Genomic DNA, 14,357 nt, shown 5'->3' with positions numbered 1-14,357 from the left:
TTATTTGTGACCATCATCCCCTATGTTACTCTGATTAATCAGGTGTCTACTGTACTGCATATTTTTGTGTAAAAATAAAATTAATTTCTAGCACAAAGAATACATAAAAGATCCAGAACTTTTCGTCTGTGCTAAGGTATGCAAAAGAATGTCACTATAGTTATCACTTAACTTCTTTCAACAAGTTTGTTTTTAAATTTTGTGCAGTTCAATTCATGTGAAAAGATTAAATTCACTATATTTATTAGTTTTCTTCATGGCATCTAGTTCAGGCAGAGATGCACTGCAAAACTTAGCTTGAAGAAAGGTATAGTAAAGTAACATATTTACTACAGTTACAACAAAATTCAGATTACAGTATATAACAAAAACAGAACACTATAATGTTGCTGAAATGTTGGTACTAAAATCAAAGGGAAAGTTAAAATATAAACAACTTTTCAAATCTTCTGTAATAGGATCAGAAATATATTTTGCTGTTTTCAATACACTCAACACAGGTAAAATCTAAGAACAGCATTAGAATTTTCCTTTTCAGAAACAAATGTTCTAACACTGTTTCTTTGGCAGATGTTATTGTTGTTATCAAATAATACTTTCCATCCTTATTATAACCATTTAAGAACAAAACAGACAAAACTGAATAACATTCGACAAAAGGTTTAAGAACATTTCAATTAACTACTATCTTAAGATTTAATATTTTTTTATCTTTTTTACTAGTCATACATGCTTACCATATTTATTACAACCTAAAGGAAACTTTTTTGGACAGTTTACTTTACTTTATGGTTAGGATTAAGAGAGATAATTATTTTTAAATATAAGAACTCTCATACAGTACCATTTAATCTTCAATAAGAAAATTAAGATTTCTTACCTGAATACGAGCTCGAATAACATCTAATGGATTAGTAATCACAGCAACAGTAATGCCACTCAACTGACCACCAACACAATGAATAAACATATGAGATGTCCACAATGGAACTACTGAAGCCAGCGCATCTAAAACACAATAAATATAGCATTTAACATATTTGATTTAATATTACCTTTCCATAGCACTGCCAAATAACTGCAAGCCATTGAAACATATCTTTTTCTTAAACATACGAGTTGCTATCAAAAATTTTGCAACTAGTTCTGTAACACGACAACAGATAGCAGAACAAAGTTAAATGTACAGGCACAGAGAACAATGAACTTCATAACTCAGTGTGGCAAGCAGTGCCATCCTGTGTATACCCAGAGCTATGCAGCTGGTGCTATTCTGACACTTGTGTTATCACATCTGTTATTTCATCAAGGGAAGCAAGTTAGAACAATGAACAAATGTGAAATTCTGTGTAAAATTGGGCAAAATCTGCCACAGAGACACTTGGCATGATTCAGCTAGTTTTCTGCGATGCTGCAATGAGTCGTTTGAGCTGTTTTAAGCGGCATGCATGCTTCAACATCATTGGAAGATGACTAGATCAGGGCGACTTTCAACAGGAAAAACTCAAAAATGTCGAAAACATTCAGCAATCCGTGCATAAGGATCATCAGGAGAACAATCCAAAACAGTGCTGCCATTGTCAGAATGCCATCAGCAACAGTCCAGGCAATCCTCACGCATGATTCAAACATAAGCCATGTTGCTGCTACGTTTGTTTTAGACTGCTGACCCAGAAGCAGAAGTAACGTGTCTAAGTCTGCCAAAACTCTGTCAGTGTGCTATGGATAACTCGTCTTTCATGTCAAAGATCACTATCGGTACAGAAACTTGGGTATACATATATGACAGGTAAACATATCTAGTCTCAAAACTTTTTGAAAACACCTCGTTATATGTACTGTGACAGTGAACAAATGGAGTTTAAATTCTGCAATTTAATTTTTTACAGATGTACCTTATTGCTTGAAAGGATGTCAACATATTCAAGAAAACTGGAAGTCTACATAAATTTTATTACAATGAAAATGCTATATAAATTTTATTATTTTAGTTGAATATTATTTTCAACTAAGTACTGAACCATGGGATTTAGGGATGTATCTAGAAAACTATGTTAGTTCAAAGCGGCAAAAATTAAAATAACTACACCTGATGAAATCTGCAAGTTTGATAAAATTTTTTCAAAATTTTACATTTAAAAAAATTGTGTTTAGTACGCAATTAAAATATATAAAATGTAAAAAACCCAATATCTCATAAAGATATAATCACATCTTGAAATATGGCCAGCTTAATCCAATACACTTTAACAAATTTATAATTGCAAAATAACAAACTGTCAACTTTGTTTCCCATGATATATTAATTTCACTAGTCTTTTTCTGTTCAAGTAATATCAAGCATTTCCCACTCCATATCGTCCCATTCTAATTTATTTATTTCTCTATGCCTTAGACTCAATAGTAGACCTTTGATTTCAGCTGATTTCATCGCTGAAACAATTTTAATAAAATAAAAAAAGGGAGAACATGAAACAAAAGCAAATACAAAAAAGGTAGTTAGTGTCCTACATTGACTAAATAAAATGCACAAAACTAAAAAAATAAATTAATAAATAAAATAATAATAATTATAAACACTGCAGTAAAAATAATAAATCATGAGATTAAAGAACAGGCACAAAATTGAAACAGCATTTTGCATAGCAGGGATTCGCAAAAGCTTAATAAATTGGGTACGAGATCTAGTGTCTGGATTAGCAAAATAACAGGAGCAATTTAATTTGAAGCATTCTAAATCCCAAACAGTGAACTGCATTTCAGTGAAACAACAACTATAATTAGATGAAAAGCATAGTTACACGAGCAATAGTTATTAACACAATTTTTGAGAAGAAAGAGGCCAAACCAAACTCGTGATGTTTGGTGTTAAGGATATATGCCAAAAGAAAGTATGTCATATACGATTTTTTTCCTCAGGAATCTAAGGAAAATTGCAACACTCGGACATTTTGTATTCTTGGTAAGAAACACATACATACACAAAATTAAATTAGTACATGCCTTAAACTCTAGTGATATCATGAAGCTTATCCATAAACAATATTTGACTTACGCTCTGGTTACAAATAAAATTTCATCATGTTAAACGCAGGATTACATTGTAGCTTAATGGGTATACATTGCTTAACCACTTAACTGTTTTGCCTGAACACCGTTCGAGTGCTGCGAACAGAGACTTTTTCTATTTGCTCATACACTACTCAGGCAGTGTGCTTTCCTATACCAACTAACAGTTGTAGCTTGCATTAGACAGTGAGTAAGAACTGCAGTTATTTGACTCAAATCAATAATTATAAAACTTGATGAGTTTAATTCGCTAGGCCCACAATATCATTTGATATGTTGAATGATGCTGTAAGTAGGTTAAAAATTTTTATGTATTGGGTTGGGGCATAAGTTCGACACATGGGCATAATCCTGAGCATGTTGTTTGATGAGGATTATTGTAAAACAATCTGATTTAGCTGATTTTCAACAAAATGAGGTCTTCCAGGCCAGTCTTCAAATTAAACTCCAAACAAACAACTGAATAATGAAAAACGAAAGCTTCATAACACAGGATGAAGAAAGGCAGACTTATGCACTGATCCAACAAATATGGCAGTAGGCTATAATAGTTGCTGATATTTAAATTCTTAGACTTCATTATTACACAGAAATAAATATATAAATATAAACAATATTATTAACCCTGGAATACGAGTTGGGCACTGTGTCAAAAAAACCCCAATTAGTGTTTTTTGAAGAAAATATAAATCTTCAGAAAAACTGTTACATCTATGTCCATAATAAATTTTATGATCAAATTTTAAAAATATGCACATTAAAATTTTTAATTTCTCCAAATGCTTTCATGAAATAGAATTTTTTAAAGGAATAGAAAATTGCATCATATATTAGCATATGAAAAAAAAGTTGTATACCTTTATCGATATTAATTTTCTTTATTAGCACTATACACACAGAGAAAAATGCAACAACAGATGTTAGCAGCACATTCAAGAGTTTCCATGTGTTCCAATATATTCTTCGTCAGGTGATGTGTTTAATTACTTTTGCAACATTTCTTCGTTGTAAGATTAATTATGCAACATATTTGCCGCTTTCTATACTATCATAAATCAACTATGCAATAGTAATACGAATAGGCACGCTGGGTCTAATAGACCCATTTCAATCAAAATTGAGATTTCGAACCAAAGCCCCAGCAAAAAAACTTTGGAAATATAAAGAGGTCGAACTAAGACATGACTATACTGGGCCTCAACAACTAGCATAAAATAGGCATTCTTTGAGACAGGTTTGTTTAATCATGTGGGACTGTACATTTATTTATTTTGAGCTTTCATTTTAATAGTAAGTATTAGAGTTTTCTGTTTATTTTACAAAAATTAACAAACACAAGAATCTAAACACTTCAGTATAAAGCAGACTTTATCAGAATTTTTTCCATGCTATTTTAATTGCAAAATGTGCTTAACACACAGTGACATTAAGTGCTTCAAGATCATGAATGCACATGAAGCTTCATTTTTTTTTTCAACATTAGAAGTGAAGAGGTTAAGTTCACATTTACATCAGATAACATTTTGGTGCAGAAGATTCTCATTTTGTCTAACTGATATGCCTCTCTTTTATTAATCATTTTATGAAATGAATTTAAAGCTAAAGATATGACCTAATATGAAAGCTTTTTTGCTTTTTATTTTTATCTGTACAGTTACGAATAGCTCAAATTTCAATAATATTAATGAAAATGTCTAACTCTAAGATGTTATGACAAAAATCTATACAATAAAAATAAGATTTGTACATGCCTGTTGATGGAACATCAGTCTCCAAATGCAGTAACCCGTATATTTTGCATCACGAATAGTTGTGCAGTGAATAGCTGCACAATGCCAAGGCTGTGCATGATGCTGAATTTGCTCAAGCTGTGACGTTTCGAAGCAAAAACAGATTGCTGTACATATGGGGAGAACCCCATGTATACGCAATTAAACATATATGATATACTATTGTTATTACAACTTCTTTAATTTCATGAAGCTTTACGCATCATTAGGATTACCACTATCTAGTTTAGTTTCATGCCAATGTTTAAAACTCCTATTAACAGAAAAGTACTGCAAAATTTATCAAAATACTGCGATATTCTGAAAAAACATCACTAGATGGACACAATTATAAACAAAATTTTAAATTCTTGAGTTCTGAATGAATATGAAATATATCAGAAATTATTTATCATATGAATAATATTTGCCTTAATATAATAATTAAGAGAAGTCTGAAATATTATAAAATCAATCAGAATCAGGCACACGAACATGAAGCAAGCAAACACGTTTAATAAATGCAACCAAACCAACTGGCTTGTTAAGGTCATATCATACATTCAAAACATTTGACTAGTAAGGGACTGTTGGGACACTGGGGTGCATGGGCCGAAGGCCCTACCCTAATTGAACAAGAAATTGAGCTTTTCTTAATCATGTCAAAAATAAACAGATAGTAATTTGAAACATAATTTGATTTTACATACACGAACTGTGTTCAATAAAGTTGCCTAAACTTAATTCAAAGTATAGATTCATGAGAATTTGTACTAAATTAAGCAAATATTAAAATATGCTCGTTAAAAATTCAATAGGCAGTAAAAATCAAGCATGTGGTAAACCATTCAAGGTAATGACAGGGAATGCTGCAAAGAAAGTACATAAACAAGTGCATACATACAAGAAGTACGAATTTGTTGGTGAGAAGATATAAACTAGAAAATTTAGGAAGTGTAATTAAGCAATTACAACAAGTGAGACACTGAAATAAACAAGCAATTATTTACAATGCATTGTAAATTTTTTAATTTGTAGCAAGATACAGAGAAATAATGGCTAAAGCACAAAGTTAAAAGTAACAGAACGAGAAGCAACAAGTCGATTATTTAAATGTTGTATATCTATATGTAAAAGTTTAAGTTTTTTTTTAAATATATACAGTCAAAAGTCATTAATTCAGACACTCATAATCCGGAATGATCTATAATCTGGACCTCAAAGCTACAAACTTGCTGCGCATGCGTCGGCTGCGCATATGCGTGTGCACAAGAGCATAATACGTTTACGCATGCGCGTTTAATGCATAACGGACGATATAAGCTAAAATTATCTATTTCAGTTAATGTTGCAGATTGCATTGTTCCTTAATCTTCGAATTGGATCTGGCTTATTATTTTTTACAAACTGTTAGAGCAATTTTTTAAAAGCAAGCTTGAACTTTCGATTATGTCAAATAGAATTTCCGATGCTGGAGCTACCAAAGGATATACAAAGCGAAAGTATGTTTCGATGTCCATTAAACAAAAAGTGAAATTGCTGCAAAAAAATGGATAAAGGCATGAAGAAAGTGACAGAGAGGTCAGTGAAAACGAAAAAATTTCGATTGACAAGTTAGTCGGTATTCTTGGCACAACAATTATAGGACTTGAACAGTGGAACTTTTTAACTGAACAAGAAATTATGTCTGTTTATATAGAATTAAAGAGAAAGTATTAGCACATAAAACTAAGCAACTTTAACAACTTACATTGAAAGAAATGTTTAATAAAGTAAACAAATAAATATTAAGCTTTTTTTTTTTTTTTTTTTGTAAATTTTGTTACCTTTTAGATCATCATATTTCTTTATTTCATAAATTACGGTTTAATATTTTTAATTTTATAATTTCTGCATGCCATCTTACCAGATTTAAACTGATGATCTATAATCCGGAAAAATCGATAATCCGGAATCGCCGAAGTCCCGACGAGTGCAGATTAACGACTTTTGACTGTACATATAATTTTTACATTAGGGACTGTAACAGTCGCATGTAGTACTTAGTTACTGATGGCATTGTTGTTTACAAAATTTTCTTCAATCAGATTGAAAAGTAGGAACAGTTTATCAATTACATGTTCTGTAGCTTGAATTTCCGTCCATTTTAGCCGCTATTTTCTTAATTATATTAGACAGGGAATAACCCTTAAACATATTATAGAATTTTTTAATGAGTTTGAAGATTTCAACAAATGATCAAAAACCTGAATCATTACCATTATTAACATTTTTGTTGACATGTGCAGAGTTAGGAACATTTTTGGTAAAGTATTTAGTAGTTTACCAAAAATGTTTTTAGTAGCATTTCCATATGAATTGCCAGGAGTAACGTGAAGATTTAACAGCTTTGTCAGAGTCATTAGATTTTACAAGTACATTTTTGTGATCAGTTTTATAAGTACTATTTACATTATAGTTTAACAATTTGGAGAACTTAAAACATCCGCTGTAATTGGACATATAACCTTCTTCATTTCAGTTACAACACTTAACTTTAGGAATTCTTTTAGTAATACAGTCAGATGATTTATGCTGGCCAGCACATTTAACACATTCAAAACAGTTCGGAAGAACAACTCTTTATCACAGTTTTTCTCTGTCACATGATATGAAACAGCCAATCATAGCAGATTGTTTTGGGGTTACTACGTAAAGGGGAAACTAGTTCTCCAATACAAATGACAGTTGACTACTGGAGATACGATGCTGACATCTGATTGGTTGTTGAAAACGAACCTACAATTGTTAGCGAAAAAAGGGAAAAAATTGTGCATCTTTCTTACAATGGCAAAGCAGATGGAAAAATTGTTTGAAATAGTTATTAATCTGAAATAAAAGGGTGTATGATATCAGGCCTAGGAGAACTGCCATATATCTTCAACATGCATTAATTGCAAAATGATATATGCTTGGGGGATTCATAAAGTATTTTATAAAATTTAATTAAACTATTTTTTGAAAATAATTTTCAGGTACTCTCAAGAAACTCTGATATATGTTAAAAAAACAGAACTTCATTAAATTTGGTGCATGGAAGAAAATTATCATTTGGTAGTTTTGCTGTTGAAGAAATGATTGACATTGAATCTGAAAAAAGTATAAATCAAACTCTAAAGCCCACATGAAGTTATGCAGATGAACAACAGAAAGTGATATCAAAAATCTGTTCTAAAATTAATTTAGGGCATTAATGCTGAATTAGGGAATTGGTGCTGAAGATTTTAGGATCTCTCAATTTTCTGAAAATAAATTTATTATGAATAAAAATACATAACAGGAATGAAACAAAAAAACTATACAATACCTGAATATACTGGATAAAACATCCACCACAGAGCACTGCTAGGAACATATGTACAGAGTGAAGCATAATAGCCTCTATAGAATCCTCTAAAACCATCCTTTTTGTACACTTCCTTCACAATAGTCATTGCAAGACTCTTCCTAGATTCATATATATTTATATTTAATGGATTCATTACAGGTGAATTAGCTGTAGATTTATTTTTCAACTGTCCAAGAATCATCATGTGTTGAGAAACAACATCGAAAGGTGTTATAACCGTTTGTCCAACCAATGATCCACAACCACCACCAATGAGACCTTTTATTCTTCTGTCATTTATGCCAGCATAAATAGCTAACATATGTCTTACTTTTTCATATGTTATTATGTACCCAATACCAGATGCAATTTGTATGGTATTAATCCAGAATCCTCTGTACAGACCACATATACCTTCATATTGTAGAATTTTAACAAAAGCATCAAATGTTCCTTTATACAAAGCATTCTGTCGTTGAACTTGAAGACGAGTCTTGATGACAGTAAAAGGATATAGAACACCACGTAAAACAAACGAGTTTACCATTGAAAGAGAGAAAAAGCGGGTTTTGTCCATCATTTCCCATTCAATGGTTAATATTCTTGGAGGATCCATAGTATCTATTTGGCACGTCATAATATGTGACTGAAGGTCAAGAATAACATGAACTATCCATTACTAAAATAATAAATAGGAATTACTTATACATTACATTAGTAGTCCTAAGTAGGAAAAACATTTCCGACATAAGGCAGCCATAACCTGCAAAAACGAAAAAAAATTCATAAATGCATGGAAATTAAGCAAAAATAATAAAAGTAACAGTATCTCTATGAAAAGCTTAAACTAGAAAAATATTTTTACTATCCAAAAAAAAAAAAAAACTAGCATTTACAGCTACAGGCATTTTTTTATGGAACACAGAAATTTCTGCCACTTTTGCAGCTTGTGGAAAAGTCAAAAATCTTCCAGGCAAACATTTTATGTTACTGTCATAAATCAGTGATTTCTACATAACATGTTAAAAAAAAATAGGGGAATATGCAAGAGAGAAAATTATGAATGTAAATATGGCATAATTTGATTCAGTCTCAGACCAGCATCTTTCTTAAAGCCAATGCTTCATTTTGTATTTAGCTCCTGTTTACATACAATCATAACATAGCAATATTTCTTTTTGGGAGCAAGGCTAATATTTATGTAGCTGTCTTCCAAGAAGTCATCATGCTTAAAAATTACATTTAAAAAAGCAGAAATAACTCCAGTACTTGTATAGGCTCCATTTTCACTTAAAACAAAATCTCCAAATTGCACAAAAAAGACTTTATCCATGTACACATCGACCTATTTTCACTTAAAAAACATCATAGAATTGCACAAACTATGCTTTATGCACTCCCTTGAGTTTGTACATGTACACATCGATATATTTTCACTTAAAAAGTCAAAGGAGCACCCAACTTTACAGTAAAGGCAAACAAAAAATACATGATCTCAATAAACTACATTTTAAACCAAACAATAAAATAACACAAAAAAGGAAAAAAACCTGTAATGTATTTTAGCATTAAACAAAGTAAATATCCCCTTATTTAGAAATTCGTTCATCTTCAATCTGTGGCACACAAAATTCCTTAACAGCATCCAAAAATTTCCTAAAATTATCTGAACTACAATCCGTATATCGGCATCGCCACAGAAATTCACAAAAATAACAGTAAAAAATATACTACGTAGTTCCGGACTATGGCTACTAAGTAAACCTTCATTTACACACCAGTCAATTAATGCACTTTTTCCCTTTCATTTCAACCTATTTTCACAAATCTCACATCAATTGCAAGTTCTAAAAAATTATAGAGGTATCAAATACAAATAGTGTCCACAAATTAACAATCCTCAAAATATAAGTAAACATGAAATTACCTTTGCATTGCGTAAAAATGCAAAAATAACAACACAATAACATTTACAGGTGCTCTTCTGTTATTGGGACTGGATTCAGAAATCATGTATGAAAGGATATATGTGTGTATGTACATACATACATTCTATATATATACATGCATACATGATCCCTACATATATGCATATATACATACATTTCTGAATCCTGCCCTGATAAAAGAACAATGCCTATCTATATTATCCATTATATTTTGCATCACAAGAGACAATGAGTAGAGAAAAACATATGAGAACTTTTATTTGACATTTTCTGATCCTTCTGATATTTCACTCTCATGTGAAGTTTTATTTTTTAAATTGCATAAAAGTCTACATATTGAACTAACGTTTTACGTACTTTTTCATTCTTGACCTTTATGTGCACCTTTGAGGTACATTTCTGGATAATTTCAGTATGTTTTCCTTGATATTTTTTTAATCATATAATTTTCCCCCGTTTTTCCTATAACTTTTTTATCTGAAATCCAATGGAACAGTTACAGGCTAATCTTTGGAATATGGTAACAGGTAGTTTGGCGACATTTTGGAGGCGATAAAGTTTACTACCTAGGACTTTGGGAATAATGTGAGAAGTACTTAGTTCCGATTACGCATTATTTTGTGTGAGGGAAATGAGAGATCATGACATATATCATGTGACATTAATGGACGAATCACTGTTCTTTAATCGGAAAAGGGGGTAAATTTGTAAAAATATCTGCTGTACTTTGTAGCATTAGTTTCATTCTATGTTCTGTGAAACAGTGTTGTTTAATATTTGGATCCCATGCCCTATATAAAGTAAATCCGAAATTTTAATTGCGTTTATGTGTAATTGAAAAGAATTGCTTAACCCGCGAGCACACGCGGCGGGTATGTCATACCCATGTGCATTTTTCTTTTTGTGTATTTCTCGCCCATTATTTCATAAAAGGTCGAAACTTGGTGTAGCTGAGTTCAAGGTCACATACTTAAATGGGGGAAATTCCTGAGGTGGCAAGTGCAATGGTTTTTTAGGAGCAGCATTATTCGGGCATGTCATACCCGTGCGTGTACTCGAGTTTCTCAGTGAGTCACTTCGCACTTCTCGTTTTCAAGCTTTTAGTATTTTTTGAGTCGTAAGCATGGCGCCGTATATTCCTTACGATGAAGAGATGAAAAAATTGAGAAATCTCTTGAAACAGTTTCTTCTGATAAGGATCCATTTATTGAAGAAGAGGAAGATGTTGATGACGAAGAATATAATAGTGATCATGATTCACCCATAGAGAGTAGTGATTCAGATACAGAAACAGAAAATGAAACTCTAGAATGTAGCAATAAGTTTTTATGTTGGAAAAAAATGGAAAAAAATAAATTCCGGACTAATGTTAGAATTGGCGCCAAAAATATTATAACTAAACTCTCTGGAAATACAAAGTATTCTAAAGACTTCTCAACACCTTTAGATTCCTTGTCATTGCTTATCGATGAAGATATGTTAAAACATGTAGTTAACAATACAAATATTTATATTGATTCAATACGAGAAAATTTTACTCGTAAACGGGATGAGTACTTTTCTCAAAGCCTTAGGGATGCAGCTAATAGAAAATGTTCAAAATGAACGACGGCAAGCATCTGTGGTTCCTGATTCTGGACAAACACTGACCACCAATGAACATGCGAACAATGAACGGTCTCCCAAAAATCCTAAAATGACTTACAAGAGGTGTACAGAGTGCTCCAAGAAAAAAGATAGAAACACTAGAAAGATATGTATAGATAGAAAATTGACTAGAAAATTGTCTAGACTAGATAGAAAATTGTAGCAAAAGTATATGTATAGAACATATGACCTCATTTTGTAAACAATGTTCAAGAAGTAAGTAAATAATTTTTCCTCTCCTTATTGTTTCCTATTTTGTCTAAAATGAAGTATTAACTTGGTTTTGCATTTAATTTCTTTTAAAAAACGATTAATTTTTTTTTGACAAATTTTTAATTACAATTTTTTTATTCGGGTATGACATACCCAGGGCGTGTTCTCGTGTTCGTCGGATCGGTGCGTGTGCTCGCGGGTTAATTGCGGATAAGTATGAATGTCCAATGAGATTGTGTAAAAGGAAGGATATTACAAATAAGTTTGAATGGCGGTGCAAGAAATTTGATGAAAATGGACATTTTGTGATCCGCCATGCACTCAAGATTCTGTAGAAGATTAGGTTAGTATTTTTAATTATTTGAGGATATTATTTTTATGCATTGTTCTAAATGTAAGGAGTAAATAAATTAATATGGTATTATTGGAAAATTGTTATTAGCAATGATTTAGTTTAAAGTAATTAGGATTGTAAGCTAATTTTTATTAATTTAATGTATGTGCTTATTTATATTTTAAGTAGTGTTTTTTAATTTAATTATATTTTAATTTAATGATCGTGATTTTGAGAATCATATGTTTGTAGTACTTTGGAATACGTTTGAGTAGAAGTAAATGTGCATGGAAAGAATTTAAATATTTGACACAACAGGGGTGTTTGTGGGACCCCAAAAAATCCCCTGAAACTTTTACGGACTTACTACCGACATTTTGGAGTTTCGAGAAGGGAGGGGGAGAGAAATGAAAAATTACAATTATGAAGTATTGAATGACCTAATTATAAAAGTTCAATGAATTACTTTTTTTGCAAAATTAATAACCATAAATTTTCAAACATATAAACTACTACATTTTATGTAAATATTTTAAATTACCTGAATTAATTCTTTTAAAAAAAATTATCTAATTTCTGCTGCTTTTTTTTTATTTTCTGATGTTTGTGGGCTTGTCTTTCTTACGTGGTGAACTTCATAATTGCAGGAAGGTTGACTTTTATTTTCCTCATTTACAGTTGAAGAAATTTCCTCGAGAACTGCACATGCAGAGGTAGAAGCAGTTTGCTTTTCTGCTAATGTAGAAGGTTTTTCAGAGACTTTTACAGGTGACTCATCCGAAATACATGTTTTTAAGTCCTCTTGATGTGTTTTCCAACTTCTGTTCATATTCAGTAAGAGATCTTTGTGAATTGGATCAGTCATTGGATTTTTTTAGCCATATTTTTCACATGAGGTTTCTTTAGAAGCCATTAAATCATATTTAATAGTGCATCTAGGGAATCAATCTTAAGAGAGGTTCTATAGTCAGTGACAAGTGTATCCATTAAGTTGAGTGCACTTTCCACTAATGGGCCATGGAAGCAGCTGGCTTTGACCAATTTAGCCAATGTAGGATACTTATAATCATTTGTGAAATCATCTTTTAAATTAAAAACTTTAGACCAATATTTATCAATTGTACACTTGACTTGATTTTCACTTTCATCAGATGTGTAGAGCATTTCTTTGGTGATATCAATATCACTCTGGTATAACCTTATTTCAGCTTCTGCTTTTGACTTTTCCTTATCACTAAAAATATGGGACATAAAAGATGATAATTTTTCAAAGATGTGCACTCTATATTTTCTGGCTTCATAAAAAAAGAGAAAAATTTTGCCATTAATTTATAAATACTGGAATGTATTAAATGAAACATTGGTTTTTTTGTTTCAAATAATTTAATATATGTGTTGAACTCTGGTAATACTGCTGAATATAATGCCATATGCAATAAAGTTTTGTTTTGCATAACCCATTTAATATTCTTTTTTTTTTTCGAGCTAAAGCATTCTTTATGAGTTGTTGGGAATGCGAGCAAGAATACACCCCTTCAACAATTTTTTTCTGAGCTGCAGAAATATTTCTTTTACTGTATACAGTTTCAACATAAGAAAAATAATACCCTTTATCAGTTTTATCCAAGTAGTGAAAATAAAATGCAATAAGAGCATCCCACAGATCTTTGATTCTTTCTAAAACACATAAAATGTACACCCACCTATGGTCTGGTCTCTTCAAGGGCTTAAGTTTTTTAATGGCAAGGGAATTCACAGATTTTGAAAACATTTTCTCTTTTACTGCAGCTTTTCATATCAAAATAGATGTCATCAAACAAATCTTCTAAGTATCTATCAAAACATGAAGCAAATTTTTTTGCACAGTTATTAGCTGTGTGACATGTATCACCATCAATATCTAATAAGTGAGGTGCTTTGTCTGATCGTAGTCTGGTTTCAACACCCTTTTTTTTTTTCCACGCATGGTGTTACACGAGTCCATTAATACACTAATTAAGTTTGCCCAT

The 14,357-nt window shown here is 31.3% G+C and overlaps 1 protein-coding gene across 2 annotated transcripts in view; it reads right to left on the bottom strand.

The window, feature by feature from the left end:
- Nucleotides 1-14,357, bottom strand: part of LOC118187682 (solute carrier family 25 member 44) — a 51,646-nt gene that overhangs the window by 29,563 nt on the left and 7,726 nt on the right. For both annotated transcript variants that reach the window (XR_015041187.1, XM_085816941.1), the window contains exons 3-4: nucleotides 8,185-8,968; nucleotides 881-1,008 (exon numbers count right to left, since the gene is read on the bottom strand). Coding sequence is in view for 1 of the 2 variants with exons in the window: in XM_085816941.1 (XP_085673067.1) it covers nucleotides 881-1,008; nucleotides 8,185-8,842 (786 nt within the window). In the remaining variant the exon portion in view is untranslated. The remainder of the gene's footprint in view (nucleotides 1-880; nucleotides 1,009-8,184; nucleotides 8,969-14,357) is intronic.

The sequence above is a fragment of the Stegodyphus dumicola genome, chromosome 5 (genome assembly GCF_044657685.1).
Source record: "Stegodyphus dumicola isolate Sdum_Otavi_A_Nest chromosome 5, ASM4465768v1".
Taxonomy (NCBI): domain Eukaryota; kingdom Metazoa; phylum Arthropoda; class Arachnida; order Araneae; family Eresidae; genus Stegodyphus; species Stegodyphus dumicola.
This window is presented reverse-complemented; position numbering and strand designations above follow the sequence as displayed.